Consider the following 17,514-nt stretch of genomic DNA (forward strand, 5'->3'; position numbering starts at 1 on the left):
TGCTGAGCAAAGCCTTCTCCCCTGAGTTTCCAGTCCCCTCGGTCGATTGTTGCGTCTGGCCATCCATCCAGGAACGCATCCAAGTCATTAACCTATTTACTATTATTGTTGTATCAACCACATTGTAAAACTTTTGGCGATTGAAAAGAGTGGCCGTGAGTTTCTTGCTAGCTCTTCTCATAAGGCTCTACCCCCTTTCCGAGCTAGTGGTAGACTCAGTAATTGTAACGACTATCATAAGTGTCAATATTTGACCTAAATGAATAAATGATTTGATTTTGATTTTTTACTAAAAAAAAAATCCGCATTTCCAAGCAAAGACTAACGTACAATTGCGACTATAAACAGTAATACAGTTAGGCCAGCTGGGTTGGCCGTGGTTATGGTCGGTCTTTATCTCAATAAATAAGAAACGAGATCTTCCGGTTACGAGAAGTTTTTTGTACAACGGTAACTCGCCGAGATTTTCATTTGATGTGTCAACGCTTAAATTGTAATGCGAGTCGTATTAAAGTATTTAATAATAAGGTTAATTTGCAAACAAACAAATAAATATATGTTTGTAATAAACAACCTACTAATTTAAAAAATGTGAGAGTTTGTTGGGCTCTTTGTTACTCTTTCACGTAACGGTTACTTAATGGATTTTGCTGAAATCTAACTCTCAGACAAACGATCTATACTATAATAATACGTCTAAAACATTATATTACGTATGAGATTTTTACCCCGGGATATCTTACCACGCGAAAGAAATTGGCACAATCGAGTTACTTATATTACAACTTTTTCATAAAGATCTTTGTACTTTCTAATTTATTTACGGCTAGAACAATGTTTTTTTGCTTAACTTAAATAAAAGGCTTATAAATTGTACACTGCATAAACACTCTTTCTGTGACAAAAATAGGCTTTTCGTGGAAACTTATCATGGCCGTGGAAGGTAGAAAAAACTGAAACTACAGTTAGTTACCGCACGCCAGAGACAAGCAAAACTACCGGACAAAGTTTTAATAGAGTTTTGCAACGGTATCATTTATAACAGGCTGTCAAGAAAAAAGAACAGGAAATGTTATTGTTTATGGAACTTGTTTTATTGAAAGTGCGATCGTAAATATTAAAATCAGAATCGTATTTTAGATTGAACTGCTTCATGACAGAATATAGAATTAAAGGGGTCTTTTATCGATCTTTTATACAAGATTCAATCAGACTCGAGTTAATTTGTACAACACACAAATATTTATTCCAGTATGGCTCAATTTTCTACGCTCAGACTATCGAGTAGCGAGCGTTTGACATTTAAAATTGTATTCAATCATAGTTCTTAGGAATGAATCTATAATAAGCCTACCCAAATACACGCCTCTTTGCTCAGCTCACAGCAGTTTTGAAAACTAGGATTCGAGTCTTCAAAACAAAACAACCCTATAATGTTATCAAACCTATTAACAGATAACAGCACCGATAAACCGAAAGTTATTCTACAGATTAAAATAAATAAAAAATATAACATGAGCTAGCTTTGGGCGTGTGTATCAAGATAAATGTTACAAATTCAAAACAAACACTGACATTTAGTATCCAGTAACATCACGATTGGCAAATGTCAGAGTTTTCCCTCTTCATAGATGATCTGATCTCTCCAATGGTTGATTGTCGCAACACTGCAATAGGTCAAGAAACCGAGGTTGCGTTCACTTGTTCTGCTAAAGTTGTTTGTTTGAACTCGTTAAATGTGAACTGTTTATAAATGGTATAATGTTATTATTTGGAGGCTAGAAGCATTTTAAAACAGTTGCCGTTACTTATTGGTAGCCGATAGTCCGAGATGTTGGTAGAAAGCCTTGGCATGTAAGATTTTTTATCTAAATTAAAGGATTAATCCATGATCCATCATTGATGAATGAGTATCCAAAAAGAGCTTTATCATCGTTAACTGCATCAGTCTGCAGATCATTGATGATATAAATTTTGAATATATTCGGTTACTGTAGGGTGTATAATATATGGGTGAGTAGTCCACAGATTTACCTCCAACAGCCTCTATTAAGTAGTTGAATTATATATTATATGAGAGGTAATCTTTGAAGCGGTTTAATTTGTAAATGATTAGTTGCCAAGTGGAATTTAACTTGAGTTTCTCTTTTCTTAATAAAAAAATGCAGTACCGTTCATCTGGTATCGAAAGTATCAAGGACGCTCTTAAATTAATCTGTAATTACGAAAACACACATTTCTTATTAGCCAGCAAATCACTTTGAATTTTATAGTAAGGAAAGTTAATGAAGAGTGTCTTAAAGGTGGTCAGCTCTTATATTATCGGCTGTATAAAGTAATCCGACTTATGAATGTATCAAGTTGAAAGTACACAAAAAATTTGCTTAACACCAAAACCAAACTTTATCCAGTGAAATACTGAAAGTCTCTAATTAAAAGTACTGTGACAGACAGTCATAATTTTCGTTTCAAGACGTGTCAGTGTTTAAACAAAAGTCTTTCAAAACTAAAATTACAACATTAAATAAGTAATAACTAACTTGTTAAACAAATACAATACTTTATCATATAAACAAACACTTGAAATGTCTGTTTGTGTAAATCGTTTGTACAGGATTAGTTTGTTTGCTCTGGGTGCGTACGCGCAGTGCATTCCGACGTTTATGCCTTACTGTTCGTCATGTTTTGTTTGATTGTCATGCTTGGAACGTATAAAAAGCTTAAAATACTGCTTAGGTGTACTTTTAAGCCGCGTACAGACTGACCGAGCCGGCAATATCTGGGTCTCCTTTCTTTCAGAGCGAAATGAGCCGGACCGAGATAATATTGCCTCGCGAGGCTGCTCGGTCAGTCAGAACGCGGCTTTAATCGCTTTTCTTTATTAAATGTAGAACTCCAGTTCATATAATTTGTCTAATAATCTTATTGTGGTAGGAAATTTTCGCAAGACGTTTTGTGTTATACTCGAGCTATAAACATGTGAACTACGTTATTGTCAAAAGGATCATAGGAATGTGAGAACATAAAGGTAGTTTCATAAAACGTGTACGTGAGATCGAGTTGGATACTAATTACATATGACTTAGTTCGAACGTTTGTAATGACTCGAATAGATTTAGAGTTAATTGTCTTAAAAGATGAGAAAGATCTTGCTCCAGGACTTACTCTCTTTTTTATAAATTTGTTTTCGTTAACAAAGACTTTCGTGGTCTATTACTTTTGCACTATGCTATCAGATCCCTACAGAATATTCTTACTACATTTTTAAGCACAAAGCGGCTTGTGAATTGTGTCAATCCAAGCCTTACTGCAGGTAGCTTAAATAATAAATTTTCAATTTTCTACCGAGCCTGAGTAGCGGTTTTCTTTCGCGAATTATGACGTCATAATTTATAATATTCGTCGTGCTAAAGCAAGTATAATTATATCGCAAAATTCTCCATTTTTCAGTACTGCGGGTACAATTTTCACATAGTCGTACCGGCTAGTGTTTTTCGTAATAATATTTTTAGCATTGGCTGTCTCTGTGGCACATTCATTATATGCGACTCAGTGTATGCGACTGCCGCGCATAGGTCTCCAGTTCGAATTCTCATTTAGGCCAAAAAGTATTGTCTGAGCTTTTTGTAAAGAATTTCCCAGAGATTGCCCGGAGTGAGAAGTCGTAGACCTCTGTGCTTCACCTTATTCTTATGTAGCTGACTCGCGCAACTTCGCTTGCGTCGCATAAGAAAATGGGTCAAAATTTTCCCCGTTTTTGTAACATTTTTCACTGGTACTTTGCTCCTATTGGTCGTAGCGTGATGATATATAGCCTATAGCCTCCATCAATAAATGGGCTATCAAACACTGAAATATTATTTCGAATCGGACCCGTAGTTCCTGAGAATAGCGCGTTCAAACAAACAAACTCTTCAGCTTTATAATATTAGTATAGATAATGAATTAAGAATGCCAACCATTTATTTGAGATTTTAATAACACGGTGGGCATTTTTAACTAAACAAATGTAGTCAATATCTACAATAAACGTAATGTATATTGATTATCTATCTCCCTAGGGCACATAATGAAAGTGAATGAGAAAGTAAATAGGCGTGCACGGCCACGGATACGCAGTTCCGTTGCTATTGCCCATTATATACGTACAAGACTGATAGTAAATTAAAATAAATGATGTTTATTAATTATTAACTAGCATTTATTTACATTTCAATATGAAAAATGTTTTTTTACTGACAGTTTGAGCTGGTGTTGCAAACTTTTCTTTTTTAATTAAGTACTGCTGTCGTTCTTTGAATAGCAATTTCGTAAATGAACTAAATTGAATTTTATATGATATGCAAGTTCTTTAAAACAGTTCTCGAAGGCATGCAAAGTCCCCAACCCGCAACTGGCCAGCGCGGTGGATTCAATGCCTAGCCCCTACGGGAGGAGACCCTTGTCCAGCAATGGGACATTAATGGGTTAAATTTATTGTTATATGTATCTAAGTATACCATATTTCAACAAATAAATAATTTCATTGACAAAACTTCCAACCGATTAACAGATATTTTCCACTATTTCCCAAACGCAACATCAAGCCGATTCGCTCGATATCCGTGCTTGTAGCTCAATGTCACCAATAAAAGGGGTGAAATGTTATAGACCTCCAGACTCCCTTGGGAAATCAATTACCACGGTGTTGTTCGTGTGTACTCTACCTAATTTAATTCCATAGAATGTGGCTTGTTTGCTAACTTAATTAATATTAGGTATAATTTTGATAAGGAGGCATTACTAGGTCTATGAGACACGCAGTATTATGCTCTGTATTCACGTACATATTGAGTTTTACTCGAAGTTAAGTTATTACTCGATCGAGTGCAATTCTTTAAGATACATAGGTGACTTGACAGTCAACACACTGATTTTTAGTGTTCGTGTAAAACTATCGCGATATATCATAAAAGGTATATGAGTAGGAATCATTACATTGACACATTATGACAGCTTATTTGGAGCGAAGTTACAATATAAATTATTGAAAGGAAACATGTACCAGTAGCAATAAAAATATATTGATTTTTTTACATGTTTTTATTTGATGTATCTGAATAAATCCATATTTTTGCCGTCATGCAAGATCCTTCTAAATACCCATATCTAACTAAGTAAACAGTTGAGCAGAAATACCCCACAACTGTCCTTAATTTATGACCTTGAGTTGTCCCCTTGAACACAGACCCTCGACCCTCGCTGGCCACTTCAGCACTAACTAAATCAACTACGGCAAAGGGAGACAAATTCAATCTTTGCCAGATGTCTCGATGGACCGCCGATGGCTTTCAAATTCCATTAGCGTCGTAAAATGACGGATTTTAAGCTTTTAGCAGAAATCTGAATAGTAAAGTAATTATCTTTTAAAAACTTCATGATTTATTTTTATTTTGCCAAAAAAATTACATAACACGTCATTATTGATTTGTATGACTAATCTAATTCGTGGTATGAACAAATTATTTTCATACTTGTATTATAATTACATACAGTAATGTTTTAAATCTTTGTTTCAAGTCACTGTAAATACATATGTATATACTTTTATATCAAAAGCGATAGTCTCTTTTACCCCCTTTCTCTTCCATACTTTACGCAAGTAATTTTTTTACCACAACAATCAAAACTTATACGTACCTACCTTCTGAATTTTCATAATCTCATACCTTGTTTCTTTAGCATCCGTTTCTATTCGTCTAACTTACAAACTAATGTAAATATAATCCTAGTGTCAGTATAATTTCGAGCATGACTGCATGAGTACATGACCAATAAACTGTAGGGTCGCATTCAATAGTGCATGACGGGTACCTTGCGGTCAGCCGTCTGACATTCGATACCCTGTACTGTCCTTATTTTATACGCTATAGTACATGGGAATTTAATCAAGAGATATTAATTTGATATAGTTGACCGGCGCTGTTCCGCACATTGTAAGGTTCTATTTTTGGAAAATATGCTACATTTTTGTCATTTTGTAGTCTTCTATAACCATCTCAGTCATTGATGTAATCCAATTCGGTTCACTGTTTAACCGGTGGAAACGTAGCATACATATTAGGTCGGGGAAAAAGTCTTTTACTATACTGTATTTTATTATAAAGTCTATACTATACATACTATAATGCGAAAAGATTTTTTCCCCGACCTCATACTTTCGTATTCATAATAATAGTATGGTGCCTAGATTAAGTAAGTACTTTAATAAGAGCCAAAATGCGTAGAATTTGCAATCGATGGGGCCGATCTGTACGATAATTACTACAAAATATAAGTGTGGTAGATTTGTTATGTAATCTGTCACTGTTACTGGTTGACGAGACTCGAAATCGTCTTCACATTGATAAAACTGCTTTTTTGTTCCTTCAACCTTCGACCCATATAAATGTTAATTAAGCCTTGTTTCTATTGATTCATACAGTCGATATAAGGCTTTATCACTTCATCCACATTTTAGAAGTTCTGCTTTGGAATAATTGACTTCCTTCCATAGATATGTCCATAAAAGGCCTTTTACTTTTTGTTTTATTCAATGCCTATACACTTAGTCACATATGGTAGGGTCAGGAAATACTTCAAATACCGAGTGCAGTGTCTAATCCTTTAAAGGGCTTTGTGCCAAAAAAATACCTTAACATACCTTCGTATTGAGCTCTTGAGTTTTTGTTGTTTAATTATGAAAGTTAAAATAACTTTGTAACTGCCAATTAGGGCGAATAGTTTGTGCTATACTTATTTAGGGCAGATATTTCGATAGATAAATGGGACCACAACGAATTGATTAAAGATATGTGTAGCTTAAATCAATAAAAAAACTGATTTATTCAGTAAACGTATGAAATTGGTCGCAAAAATACCTTCGGCCATGTCTTACCTGCACCGGAACGTCAGGGAATCCAAGGTAATACGCGTGTTCGCGTTAATTCCTGTATAATTTTAAGTAACAAACACATAACGTGAAAGTTTCAAAGTGATGGTTTCACAAATTAAGAAGGTGTGTCGAAAACTTCGCAAAATAGTGCTAAAGGAAAAAGAGCAAAGCCATTTTTGAAGTATGACTGTGTAGTGTATAGATCTACGTAATTTAAAAACTATGTATACTCTTTTCAATAAATAATAATCTTAATATTGTTATTGTTTGTATGTTTTCTTTCAAAACAAACATATCTTAAACAAACGCGCATGTTTACTAAACAAATGAAATAATAAAAAGTTTATTTATAGTAGAAACGATCAACAATGTTCGGATGCTGTGCAATATTCTTAATATTTTATACCTACGTTTTATGTAACTGTTAATTTTCTTTCTTCATATAAGAGATAAGGGTAGATTGAATGTCTTTTACATAAAATATCTTTCTTTCTATATCTAATGCCATGGGATTTGTCCCAAACAAAATTAGTATAACCAAGGGAATTGTCTCAAATTCCGCACAAACCTTCTAATTTTTTTCTGTTATAAATATGCGTGTATTTTTGACAAAAACATGCCATGCATAAATATGTTTCATTCCGGATCTTTAACTGTCTTCATGCTTTCGTTGAGAAAGTTGATTCATGCCCAGTTTCTGAGGTACATTTAGCGGTAGTTTATCTATTCAATAGCGTTTTTTATAACACACTACTACAGACTAACCCTCTTATTCATAAACTCTCTATAAACCTATCTCAGTTAAAAAGCTACTACAATATGTTTTCTCTTTTTCATTTCGCTAAGGAGTGAAAGAAACAAAACTCTTTTTAAGCCTTTCATAACTTCATATATTTTTATGAATAAGAGGGTAAGGGTGAAAGGTTAGTTTAAACTATAATATAACGAAACAAAAAGCTCGAGAATATTTCACAGTAGGTACAAACGCAATACATTGTTCAGTGAGTGTACAATTTCCGTCACTACTCGGCGTTTTATGCTTTATTTACTCGCTCGACTTTCTGTAAACAAACTCTCGCGATACTATAAACTGCTCTGTCAACAAACGTGCCGGCCGGATACGGGCCTTCAGGAATACATCGTCTTAATTGTAATTCACTGAAAAGGGATGTTGGGGTGCTATACGACTTTTGGTAGTATTTTGGTTTAGGAATAGTATAATCAGTATATTCTTCTGATGATAATGATGCGTTTAAAAGCCAATTTAATTTAGTGAGCTAGGGTACAGCTCGAAAGTTAATTATATATTTATTAAAGTTGCATTAACGAAAACAAATATAGGTCAAAGCATCTCAAATTATTATAATAAGAATACAATAATAACAAGAAACCACGAGAAAACCATAAAAAATACAGGAAATTGGACTACACAGTGAAATTTTTGTTACTATTTTTTGAAAATCTTAAGCTTAACTTTTATCAAATTATATCAGCTAGCCAAGTACCACAGCTTCTCAAGAGCAATACCGATATGAAATTCCAATTCTAAACGTGTAAGATATCTCCAGCCTTGGTTCCATTGCGACGGAGAGCACCTACCGTTGCAAATTGCATGAGATGACATACAATTTTCAATTCGCGTCTCGTCTCACACATTACTAACGGAATGCAGGCGTAGAGAGTAAAAGAAACGTTTAAAAAGTCCCATGTAGCTGCTTTAAATCCAGTGAAAGTTTTAAGATTGAGTAAAAGATTTAAATTTTGTCAAAGAAGTTGTATGAATGTCTTTATTGACTATCCAAGACAAATTAAAAGAACCGTGGATGAGCCTACATAATTGGAAGCCATGAATACCATGCCATTCTGATAGGGAAAAAAACCTCTGTCTAGAAAATCATCTCAGCCTGAGAGATTTTCTGCTAACTAGACAGAGAGTCAGACGGGCTGTTGGCTGTTGCCGAAAAATGTTGTATGACAATCTGTTCAGCGCCTCTAGGGGGCGACGTAGAAACTATTTTTGCAGTACATTTTAAATGTCACACTCTCAATACCCGAAAGTACCCACAGTTTTTATGTGTCTTTTTGTTTCTTTTTGGAATTCTACCTCTATTAAGTAAACCACACAAGAAAACCTGTATATCTCTTTTACGAACACATTCATAGCCGTTTTTGAACCATTTCAAATACAACATTAAACAAATTCATATGACAACATAGCACACTTACATAAGCATTCATAGCAGACTCTTTCCGTATCAGCTGTGCCATTGTTCAGTGTGCGTAGGAAATGACAGGTGCAATCGAGTGTCGAGCAAGGAAGTACATTCGCGCCGGTACTAGTTCTGACGTAGCGCTTACTGTCTACTGTTTACTATTTAGGGTTTACCATAGGTAGGGTTGGATGTAGTAAGCTTTCATTTATAACTTTATTATGACTGATATAAAGCTGCCTTAGCTTTACAGGGTATAGTTAGTTACATATTGAATGGTCTTTCATTCAAAACTTCCAATTTAATTCAAATTTATTTTTCGTCCAACAGGACGAAATATTTCTTCAAAAATTTCGTCCTGCCGAGTATTTTTTTAGATATTGTCGAAAATGCGTGTCTTGGTCTACATTAATGATGGCCTAACGATGTTTGTTCTGCGGTGTTAGGTGCTAATAAAGAAATAACATTTCGCTTTGAAGTAGTTCTTTATTGTTAAATTATTAAAATCATTAGCATCTCTTTTCATAGTCGTATAAATAGTGTTTTCTCATTCAAAGAGGAGATTTCCTATAAACTTATTACAATGTTTTAATTCTAAAGTTGTCCAAGCTAAACCCTGTGTTGGTTCAACACTGGTGAACAATAAGGCACGTTTTGAGACTACCATCTTACAACTAACGGTTTGATACATCGCGGCACCGGTCACTGGACGTAAAGTTATGTACACACTGTTCAATATGAATAACAACGAGCAGGGAATATTAATGTTTAGATATAAAGTGAATTAGTGGTTCTTTAAGGGCGTTGTTATTATGTAGTTAGAGAAGTTAACGTCTCTTTTTTTTTTTTACTGCAAATTACTATAGAAAATCAGGAATCTGTAATTATTTTTAAATATAGAAGCACAAAAGGTAGATTTTTGATTCGCATAGGTAGAAGTTACAACCAGGCAGTCAGAGTTAGTGAACAAACTATGTTCACTGATCTATTATTATCAAAGAAACTCATATTTAAATGTAAATAATTATCACTTGTTCTAAGGTGAAAGAAATCTTGATAAAATCTCGTATTACTTGCCTAACAGTTTATTAAAACTCATCTTGAAGGCTCACGTGAAGGAATCAAGGCTTAAACCTCCCTCATTCCTGCCCGTGCCTGTTAATTTCTTTTTAATTTGATTGTTTCTCTTGGTGTATGTTTAAATTATTAATTTTCAGTGTATTCTAAGGTTTACACGTTCCGGTGTCCGCACAGATGTAGATGCAGTGACCATCTGCGGACCGAGACGAAGTTTATTAGGGTGGGAAACGTTACAACTTACATCTTGTAGAATTGATGAAATGCCTTGTTTTATATCGCTTTGATAAAGGAACTTTACTGAAACCTTTATTGAATTTGAATATTGTTGAGACTGAAAGTGGGAAATTGATTTAGTTTAAATCTTTGGTAAACTGCCTGACAAATCAAACTAACTAATGATTTAGATATAAAAATGTTGCGATCCATTGCTGTCCTATTGCTGGACTCGGGACTCCTGAATCAAAAGAGTGGAGTACGGCCTTTATCATTACAAAATTCAAAATTTCAAGAAACATTCCGTTCTTTCTTCTTCCATGGCGGAACATGGTGTGATATCATAAGTGTTTTTATGTGTGTTTGGGTATTATAGAGAAAAAACATTTTAGGGTTCTAATAGCGGTTGTTACGTGATACGTCTAACCAGTTTCAAATTTTCCAGTATCCTAGAGGGGTTATTGCGTGTATTGCAACCAGTTTCCCCTATTTTGTCAATTCAAGAATCAGCTGAGACTGGAATCTGTCTTGTTCTTCAAAAGGATGTCCTCATAATATCTGTTAAACTGTAAGTCTAGTGGCCGCATTACGATCTTATCAACATAAATGTAGGTGTATACAGCGGTCATTATAATCGCTTCAAGTACTCCAGTTCCATTCACTAAATACTGTTATTGTGTATGTAACAAACTATGTGTTTTATTTTGTACCTGGCTTTAGAAATAGCCGACTTTTGTTAAGTTTATAGTTATTTATTTTGTATGAAACTTTATACTTGCCTGTAATAACAGCTCTCGGAATTATAAGAAAGAGAAAAGAAGTTGAGAATAATGGCAGAATTTGATATCATACTAAGTGCGACGCATTTATTCATTTATACAGATTAAAAAATATTAAAGTAATGGAGAAATATTTATATGGTACAAGACAACCATTTAATTTTTCTCTCGTAAACAATTTTTAATCTGTTGTCAATCAACAATTCACGTGTTTACAAAACATTTGGCAGTTCAGGGCCTCATCCATTGTTGCATTGTTTATAGTGATTGAGTGAGATGTAAGGTCGTGGGGCAAGTTATACTGGCCGTGGTCACTGTAATTATTTGTATTACGGTATTGCCAGTGTAACCTCCGAAACGTCAACCAGCTCATAGTCAAATGCATGTTCGCATTTTACTATGAGCAATCAAGTCCCGTATAATATTAGCTGTAAAATATACCGTGCAATAAGCTGGACTGTGTTCTTGCAGCATCTCTTTACCCTTCCTTAGCCCAGCCATGGGATCAGTAATGATATTTTCTTTTCATATAAATAGCTGTTGGTGCCTTGTAGGTAGTATGCAGTCGCCCTATACGTTGCTAAAGGTTTGAAATCCCTAGTTCCAAGCTACAAAAACGGCTTATATATTTTTGATGAAACCTTCAAAATGTTTTGAGTTTTTATCATCCAGAATACTCTTTTAATATCGTTTACCAATTACAGTATTAGCTATTCATAACAAATTTTATAACCAATATAAATAACAGTTACGTCCATCATTTAAAAAGATATCGTTGACAAGTAAATGGTGATAAAACGAAGGTGCTATTCACGATAATCCGTTGCTATAATTGAATCCGTTTATAAACTGTTATAGCGTTATTTACAGGTTATAACGATAACAATAGGGTGTCGATAACGTAGATCGTTATCTCGTTATAACTAGTTTTTAGATGATTTATGTGATTTTGTTAATTGAAAATGCTTTTGTTGAGAGAGATTTTAGTAGAGAGATACGGGTTCGACTAAGTTAAAGAAAATGCCGTTATACTAACGAATCAGCGCGGGTATACTCACGTGTAATTTGAAACATGTAAAAAGCGATTTTGAGGTTGTATTTAAAAATAGTATATTATTACACCTTACTTTTGATCCCCGGTATACTTAGAATATCTTTATGCGTAATTTTATCAAAAATAGTTACTCTAGCTCTAATTTACCGACTATTGCAAAAAGCTGTTCTGCAGAAGATACTTCCGAATTTAGGAAAAAATAAAAATGCGGAATTGGAATCTAAAACGAAGCAGTTGCTATGACAACCACAGGGTGCTTCAAAACCAAATAAAGTAGTTAAAAAACTAACCCGAGTTGTTAATAGCCCAATTATATCTCTCTCGTAAGCTTCGCTCTGATACAGACGGACAAAAGTGCTAACTAGTGAAAGGTACTGTTATATTTCAATTATAAACGATTCTGTACAAATAACGTTATTTACGCCGCTTTTTACGGCAAATCGTTTACTTTTGACGCTAGTTTTGTGTTGAGCTGTTTATTGTAGATGTTTTGTTTGATATACCCCCTGTTCCGGGCATTAATAAGATAGACTTTTGATTCTTACTACCTGTTAACGTAGCCCAATCAAAAGTCTAAACAATTGAAACATGTGGAACAAAGGACTTACCAGCTATTACTTGTTCCATTGCTGGATAAGGAAGTTCCAGAATCAGACCTTGTGTCTACCTCGTTGACTAAGTGGGGTCAAAAATTTGCAACAAGGCAAATCAGACTTTTGATAAAATGTAAATTGAATAATTAATAGTTTGGTTAGTAAAGTTGTTAACCTGTTATTAAATAATTACCATTTACATTTAATTGCGAGGTAATTATTTGTTCGATTCTATTTATTCTGCCCGTAAGTCAGAATAAGGATAAGGATTGCTCTACTTTGCTCATTTGCTACATTGCTCGACAAAAGTCCATTTTCCCTACCGCTCTTGTATTGTTCCGATAGTAGAATGATGGAACAGGCAGATTGTAATCGAGGAGAGCCTTGATAGTTTGTAGGATTTCATCCAATTATAGCCAGGCTTTGTTCCGCGGCAGTGTGCCGATGTGTCGATTGATTGCTTACCATCGATCTTATAAAACAACTCACATCAAGAGCTGGATTGTTTTCTTTTAATTGGATTTTAGATTATATTGCCTGCTCTGCCGGACCTGTTAGTACTCAGTAGTCTGGCGTATCTTTGCTTAGCTTCACATTTGACTAAGGTGTAGTATTTGTATTATTAAGATGCTTACAATTATGGGCTTGGCTGTCCAAGATCTGATTTCATTTTCTTTACTAAAACTCGCATGTAAGTTATTTTTTTCTACTTGATGGCACCATTAACTTGTCATTGTATTATGAAATCACTCTACAGTCGTTGTCTATTAATTGAGTAGAAAAAAATAGTGTGTTCTCGAACCTCTGGCTTTTTGACATAAAAATATCAAGTAAGCAATCTTTATCTATAATTTTCTTATCAATCAATAAGAAATAATTTTAAAAAACCGAAAGTATTTTCAACATAATTATACTTGGTAATACCTACTTAAAATTGCCATTTTGCAGACATTTAAATGAAACGCTTAAGATTGTGTAAAAGGTTGACATTTATTTTTAACATTTTCATTAAAGCCATTCTCATGAATACGAAATGTTATCACAACGACCTAATCAGATGTGTATCTTGTTTGTAAACTGATGCACGCAGCTTTCTTACAAATTCTTGGTAGGTCAGAGTAAAATATTATATTTTTCTCTAGAACATAGGTTCTCAACCTTTTAAGGAAGACCTCTTTGCGAAACAACAGCTTCAAAGCCACCTTTGACTTAGTAGTTATACCAAATTAATATTTTTTCGTATCTATACCAATATTATAAAGCTGAAGAGTTTGTTTGTTTACTTGTTTGTTTGAATGCGCTAATGTCAGAAACTACTGGTCCGATTTGAAAATTTCTTTCAGTGTTCGATAGCCCATTTATTGAGGAAGGCTATAGGCTATATATCATCACGCTACGACCAATAGGAGCAGAGTACCAGACTAAAACGTTACAAAAACGGGGAAAAAATTGACCCATTCTCTTTTATGTGACGCAAGCAAAGTTGCGCGGGTCAGCTAGTTTATTATATGTCTTTGGACCATCTACCACCTCATACAAACGGCTCCAGCACCCACTAAGGAGCGGTATTGCTTTCATTGGATACCTAGGATTTATACGAACTTTGGGTCCTACGTAAAACAACTGTTTAAAGATTTACAATGTCCTGTAATTTTTCATTATGTTAAACCTCTAGTCTATTTATCAGAATAGTATGTAATTATATCGCATTTAACCCAATTAGCATATAAACTGCGGTCACATCGGTTCCCACGGGAATAACACGAATAAGACAAACTTACAGCCGCGGGCCAAAACGAATGCATCATAATAATCACTTGCAAAAACGAGTTGTCCGATACACTTTCATTGATACTAATTATGCGCACTCATTGCAATGTACACGATCTTGACGACGCCACCGTTCTTACTACTGTTATTCGTCTCGTCATCACGAAACCGAGAGTCTGTATCTGCAACTGCAATTTTATGACTTATCCTTATCGAATATAGTTCAATTTCCAATGCAGTATCTCCAATAACTACTTGTATTATAGCATTAAGTTGATAGCCGTTTGATTAATTAGTCCTCTTCGCTGAACATCGTAGATTAGATGACTCGTAATTCCATTTCCTATTCAAATGTCCTACGTCGATCGAGACCATTTAACTGTTACATTCGACCTTCATGCTCAGTCGACCGTGATTTTAACTCAAACTAAAATTACTTTTATCGTCCACAGGTGCGCCGCTCGCTGAAATTACGGGGCAGGCGCAAGGAAAAGGAGAAACTACCTTCGGGCATAACGGCTGACTATACAGCGTCGTTGTTCGCCCATCTCGAACAAGACTCCAATTACTCCAATTACCCGCTCATACCTACCTCGGGGTCTAACTCCAATCTAAGCGACGAAAACAACCATCTCTCTCCCGGGTACCCCGCGACACACACCTGGAGTAAAAAGGAAGCAGTTCTTCAATCAGATAGCTCGGAAACTTCTTTAAACTCTTTGAACAATCCAAATAACGCCAACAGCAGCCCTAGACAACCGCCAAATCTACCTCCTATACCACCGCGTCCTCCAAAACGTGGGATCCTGAAAGGTCCACGGCTAAGCAATACTAGTTCTAATTCTGTAGAGAACAATGTTCAAAGTACCGATGCTGTTGACAATGTTAACGGACAAGATTCCAATCTGCTGGCTAGGAATACTCAGCAAAATGAGCTCATTTCTTACGGCATTCCTCCTTCAAAGAGTACTTCGTCGAGCGATGATATGCAGCAAGTACAGAATTTTACCAAAAAAGTGATACATAGTCCTGTTGAGACTCAGTTCAAAAACTACAAGAACAATTCGAATAATCCTTCAATCACTACTCAAGACGTGGACGAGGCACCAAAGACAAACGGGAACAGCTACCTTGGCGTGACTTCGACGTCTCCTAGCGCTGACTCCTTAACGGATACTACCACTAATTCTTCTTTCGCGACTCCGCCGTTTTCTACCTCACCAGTCGGCGAATCCCAGGGCTTCCACAGGTGGTCTAGAACTAGCACCTTCGAGGATGTGTACTTACCACTCCCTGCGCTATCTCCATTGCAACTGCCGAAGCCCAGAGTACTTACAATCCAAAGACAGAAAGCTCCACGTAACGACTTTGGCTTCAGCCTTCGTAGAGCGATGATTCAGGAGAGAATATTTATTGGAGAAGTAAATGGCCATGACGCACTCATGAACGGTGATAATAAATGCAGCAGTCTTGGTATGGTGACCAAGTTGACGTACAAAGCTGTTATTTTGGCTGAGCCTGGGTCTTACCCGGGAGCCAGTGAGACAGGGTTGCTGCCCGGTGATAGATTATTGGAAGTGAATGGAGTGAATGTTGAGGAGAAGAGCAGGGAAGAGGTCATTGACCTGATTAAAGGAAGTCAAGAGTCTGTCACTATAAAGGTGAGTTTGTATTATTATTTTTTAGTTATTGTATGCGTTTGATAACTTACGTGTAGGTATAGGTTGGATAGCTTATCTGATAGATAAAGTAACTGCAAATGTATGAAAGGGTCTGTCAATAGTCCAGTTCATAAGCTAATCGATACTTATTAATAAGAGTTAATAAAACCAACCATTAGAAGCATATTTTGTAGGGTATGGTCCAAATATTCAGTAATAATGAAATTCCTGCTCAAACAATGCCCATTGAATTTCCTACTATTAAATTCCCGAAAACGTTTAGGTTTAATTTCTGCAATTACTGCTAATATTATAGTAACCGTTTTATTCTTAGAAATACACTTTAATGTAAAACAGTTATATCTTGGAAATAGGCAGAATAAGATAATTTTGTAACGAACGGCGATAACCGTTATAACGAATAAAAAATATTAACTTATTTATGGCCAATGAAATCGTGATTCACAGATTTATTTATACAAATTTAAGATTTATTACTTTTTAATAACCATATTTAAAATGTAAAATGTTAATCAATGAATTAATTTATAGTTTTACGAAATTTTAATATGCATTTTGAACGTGTATAGAAAGTGACATCGTTTTTTAAAGCAAACTGTTTTTATTTTAATATTTTTTTGCCATGTTAAGTCTTGGTAGATCTTTCCGACTGCTATAATTAGTATCCTTTGTTTTTAAATTTGTTACTGTTGCCAAAGAATTGGTATGAATGAACACTCATTGCCAAAAACTAAGGGAAACCTATAGAACATTGTAGCACGCGTCAGTTTACTTTGCATATCGGAATATAGTAACAAGCCGACATAAATACAAGAGAGGCAAAGAGTGCTTGTTTTCCGTTAAGACACAAAAATAGGCTCGTTCTCGCTTATAAATTAACATGGGATAATGCCACAATCTATCTCGGTTTAAATAACAATATTTATATGTGATTAATTGGAATAATAATCTTAAGAATAAAATTTGTACCAAGTGGCATTCTCTGGTCTCGGCCTACCCCTATGGGCAAAGACTTAATATTATGAACGTATAAATTTACTATATTTAAAGTTTTAGCTCATCATTATTGTTAACAGATTTTCACTAGTTTTCGAGTAATAAGGGGTACGAATTAAATGTTGATAAATTAAATTTACTACCTTTTGCATCAGATTGAGCACGGATAAGTTCTAAACAGCCTAGTTACACGCGATTTTCTTGTTACACTTACTTTGGCAATG

The 17,514-nt window shown here is 35.0% G+C and overlaps 1 protein-coding gene across 1 annotated transcript in view; it reads left to right on the forward strand.

The window, feature by feature from the left end:
* Mhcl (Myosin heavy chain-like) overlaps positions 1-17,514 on the forward strand; it is a 285,346-nt gene that overhangs the window by 38,926 nt on the left and 228,906 nt on the right. Inside the window, exon 3 of the mRNA XM_076127805.1 lies at positions 15,065-16,273. Coding sequence (XP_075983920.1) covers positions 15,065-16,273 — 1,209 coding nt within the window. The remainder of the gene's footprint in view (positions 1-15,064; positions 16,274-17,514) is intronic.

This window comes from Anticarsia gemmatalis, chromosome 20 (assembly GCF_050436995.1).
Source record: "Anticarsia gemmatalis isolate Benzon Research Colony breed Stoneville strain chromosome 20, ilAntGemm2 primary, whole genome shotgun sequence".
Lineage (NCBI taxonomy): Eukaryota > Metazoa > Arthropoda > Insecta > Lepidoptera > Erebidae > Anticarsia > Anticarsia gemmatalis.